The 3,099-nt window shown below is 51.0% G+C and overlaps 1 protein-coding gene across 1 annotated transcript in view; it reads left to right on the top strand.

Moving 5' to 3' along the window:
* Positions 1–1,620: 1,620 nt before the first annotated feature.
* The window catches only part of LOC310955095 (transmembrane protein 151B-like), a gene marked incomplete at both ends in the record, with an annotated part of 2,018 nt that continues 539 nt past the window's right edge, over positions 1,621–3,099 (top strand). Inside the window, 2 exons of the mRNA XM_083924840.1 lie at positions 1,621–1,698; positions 2,229–3,099. The exon at positions 2,229–3,099 is cut by the window's right edge and continues 539 nt beyond it. Coding sequence (XP_083780966.1) covers positions 1,621–1,698; positions 2,229–3,099 — 949 coding nt within the window. The remainder of the gene's footprint in view (positions 1,699–2,228) is intronic.

The following is a 3,099-nucleotide window of genomic DNA, read 5'->3' on the forward strand; positions in this document are numbered from 1 at the left end:
AAGGATGCTGTTCACGTCTTTTTCAGTGTACATCTGACGATCGGTGCAGTTGTTTGTTCACATTTATTGAAGACTTTTATTTTGAGACAGTTTATATACTAATGTAAGTGTTTGCATTCAGTCAGTCATCTTCAACCGCTTGTCCCTGTCGGAGTCGCGGGGTCCCAGCTGACGTGAGGCGGGGTCCACCCTGGACAGGACGCCAGTCTATCACAGGACACATAGAGACGAACAGAGACAGACAACCATTCACACCTACGGGTGATTTAGAGTCATCAATGAACCGAACACCTGCACGTCTTTGGACTGTGGGAGGAAACCGGAGAACCCGGAGAAAACCCACGCAGACACGGGGACAACATGCAAACTCCACACAGAAGGGCCCCAGCCGGGATTCGAACCAGGAGCCCTCTTGCTGTGCAGGGACAGTGCTAACCACCACACCACTGTGTCGCCCAAAATTCCATCCACTTAGGTAGAGGAGGGGATGTGCAGGTGCACAGAGTGTATAATAATAATATAATGTTCTGGCAGTTTACAGTGTACCCACCTGCATGCCAAGAAACTATTGGAATATAAAGGGTACCCATGTAACTGCCCACTTTATCAACGACCACTACACCACTGACTAAATCACATAATGTAGTGTGTAAGAGGGAATGTGCAGATCGCCTGTACATACGGACAGTCCAAAGCAACTGGACCTGGTTATTTGTCTAGGAAGACGTTTCACCTCTCATCCAAGAGGCTTCATCAGTTCATGTACGCATCTGACCAGGCTGGGACTGGACCAGCACCAGGACCAGGGCCAGGACCAGGACCAGGACCATGGCCAGGACCAGGACCAGGACCAGGCTGGGACTGGACCAGGACCAGGACCAGGGCCAGGACCAGGACCAGGACCAGGACCAGGACCAGGACCAGGCTGGGACTGGTCCAACTAACTGGTGTGAGATCCAGGTATTTAACCTCTCACAAGGCCGATGATGTCACTGAAACCTTTATATATACTGTATATATATTTATATATTTAACTTATACCTTTGATCCCCATCTTAGCAACTCATCTCTATTAGTAAACATGTCTTCCTCATCATAACTGCACGCTCTGAGGCTCAGTTTTGAGTTTTAGGGTGGACTTTCCCTTTAAGTGACACATGTGTGCAGCGACACCTCACCTGCCTCCGTCAGCACCGCGGACAGCGACCGTGTCCCGCTCTCCACGGCCCGTCCACGGCGCCGTCCCCTCCTGCGCGCACCGACACATGCACCGCGGGGTCCCGGGGGCTGAGGACATGCATGCTCGTTCTGTAATGACTAATACAGCGTAATCCACGGTGCTGTCACTGCGGCACTGACAGCTCAGCAGCAGAGGGCGGGATGCGGGCTTTCCCATAAACACCCCGACGCCTTTTTGTGTTTTGCAAAGATCCCTTTATTCGGGGATGCACCGACCAGCATGCCTCCCGTTTTCTCCGGTTGGAGAGGCTCTGAATGAAAACAGATGCGCGTCTGATCCGGAGCTCGTCTCGACCGAGGATCTCTGCAGAAGAAGGTGGTGAAATCTCTCCCTCTTCCTCCTCCACGCCCTGTCGTTCTCATCGATAGCTGCCCGGCACCATGTCCCCTCCGGCATCGGCCGCGACAGCGAGTGAAAGCAGCACGACCACCGTTTTGGAGGAGGACACCAGAGAGGAGGTATGGTTTTGGAGCATCTCTTCCTAATATGAGCAAATTGCCTTTTGTTATGTTCTTCTTGGCGCAGGGCTTTGATGGATCACTGTGTGTGCAGAATGTAACACGGTGCCTGCAGGTGGGATCTGCCAGAGATTTATAGTCTTACATATCATATCCCTGGTTACAGTTTGACACAGGAGAATGTGTATGATCCTGTAGCTTTACTGTAATAATGCCAGAATAAAATGCACGGACACGTGATTGGTGATCCCAGCATCTTTACCTGTCTCTCGTGTGCTGTGGTGGGCCAGCCTACCTCCAGCACAGGCGTAAAATGGCATGAAATGTCCACGGAGCTGAGAGAACTTAGCAGTTATCCTCCGTCTTCACCGGTGAATTTCTCGTGCTAAGCGTGTTTTCTACGGTTGCATGACATTATTGTGCTAAAGATGTTAAGTCAAATGACACTTTAGGTAAACGATGAACGACATGATGACACTTTCTTTTAAAATCACTTCCTCTTTTCTGTTGTTTGTGCTTCGACTCAACAGCAAAGACCTCTGAAGCAGTCTCTGAGCAAGTCACTGTGCCGGGAGAGCTTTTGGAAATGCCTGCTCCTGTCTGTTCTCATGTACGGCTGCATGGGAGCCATGGTTTGGTGTCATGTCACCAAGGTGACCCGCCTCACCTTTGACAGTGCCTTCAAAGGGAAGTCCATGATGTACCATGACAGTCCCTGCTCTGATGGCTACATCTACATCCCTCTGGCTCTCCTGGGCATGCTCTACTTAGTCTATCTCGTGGAGTGCTGGCACTGTCATGTGAAGAATGAGCTGCAGCACAAAGTGGATGTGGAGGGCATCTATGAGCGCATCCAGAGGATGCAGCAAGCTAAACCCTGCATCTGGTGGAAGGCCATCAGCTATCACTATGTTCGCCGGACACGACAAGTCACACGCTACCGCAACGGAGACGCTTACACTAGTACCCAGGTTTACCATGAACGCGTCAACACCCATGTGGCAGAAGCTGAATTTGACTACAGCCACTGTGGTGTCAAAGACGTTTCAAAACAGCTGCTGGGCTTGGAGAAGTCGGCTCTCACTAAGATGCGCTTCACCAAGTGTTTTAGTTTTGCCAACGTAGAGTCTGAGAATTCCTACCTGACACAACGAGCAAGGTTCTTCACTGACAACGAGGGCCTCGATGACTACATGGAAGCCAGGGAGGGCATGCACCTGAAAAACATCGACCTGAAGGAGTATGTCATGGTGCTGGCTGACCCAGAGCGCCACCCCTGGTATCTGTCCCACTACGTCTTCTGGTTCGCCTCATTCCTCACATTCTCCTGGCCTCTCAGAGTCTTCACAGAGTATCACACTGCATATGTCCACTATCGTGTTGAGAAGCTCTTTGGGCACG

The sequence above is a fragment of the Echiichthys vipera genome (assembly GCF_963691815.1).
Source record: "Echiichthys vipera genome assembly, chromosome: 12".
Taxonomy (NCBI): Eukaryota; Metazoa; Chordata; class Actinopteri; order Perciformes; family Trachinidae; genus Echiichthys; species Echiichthys vipera.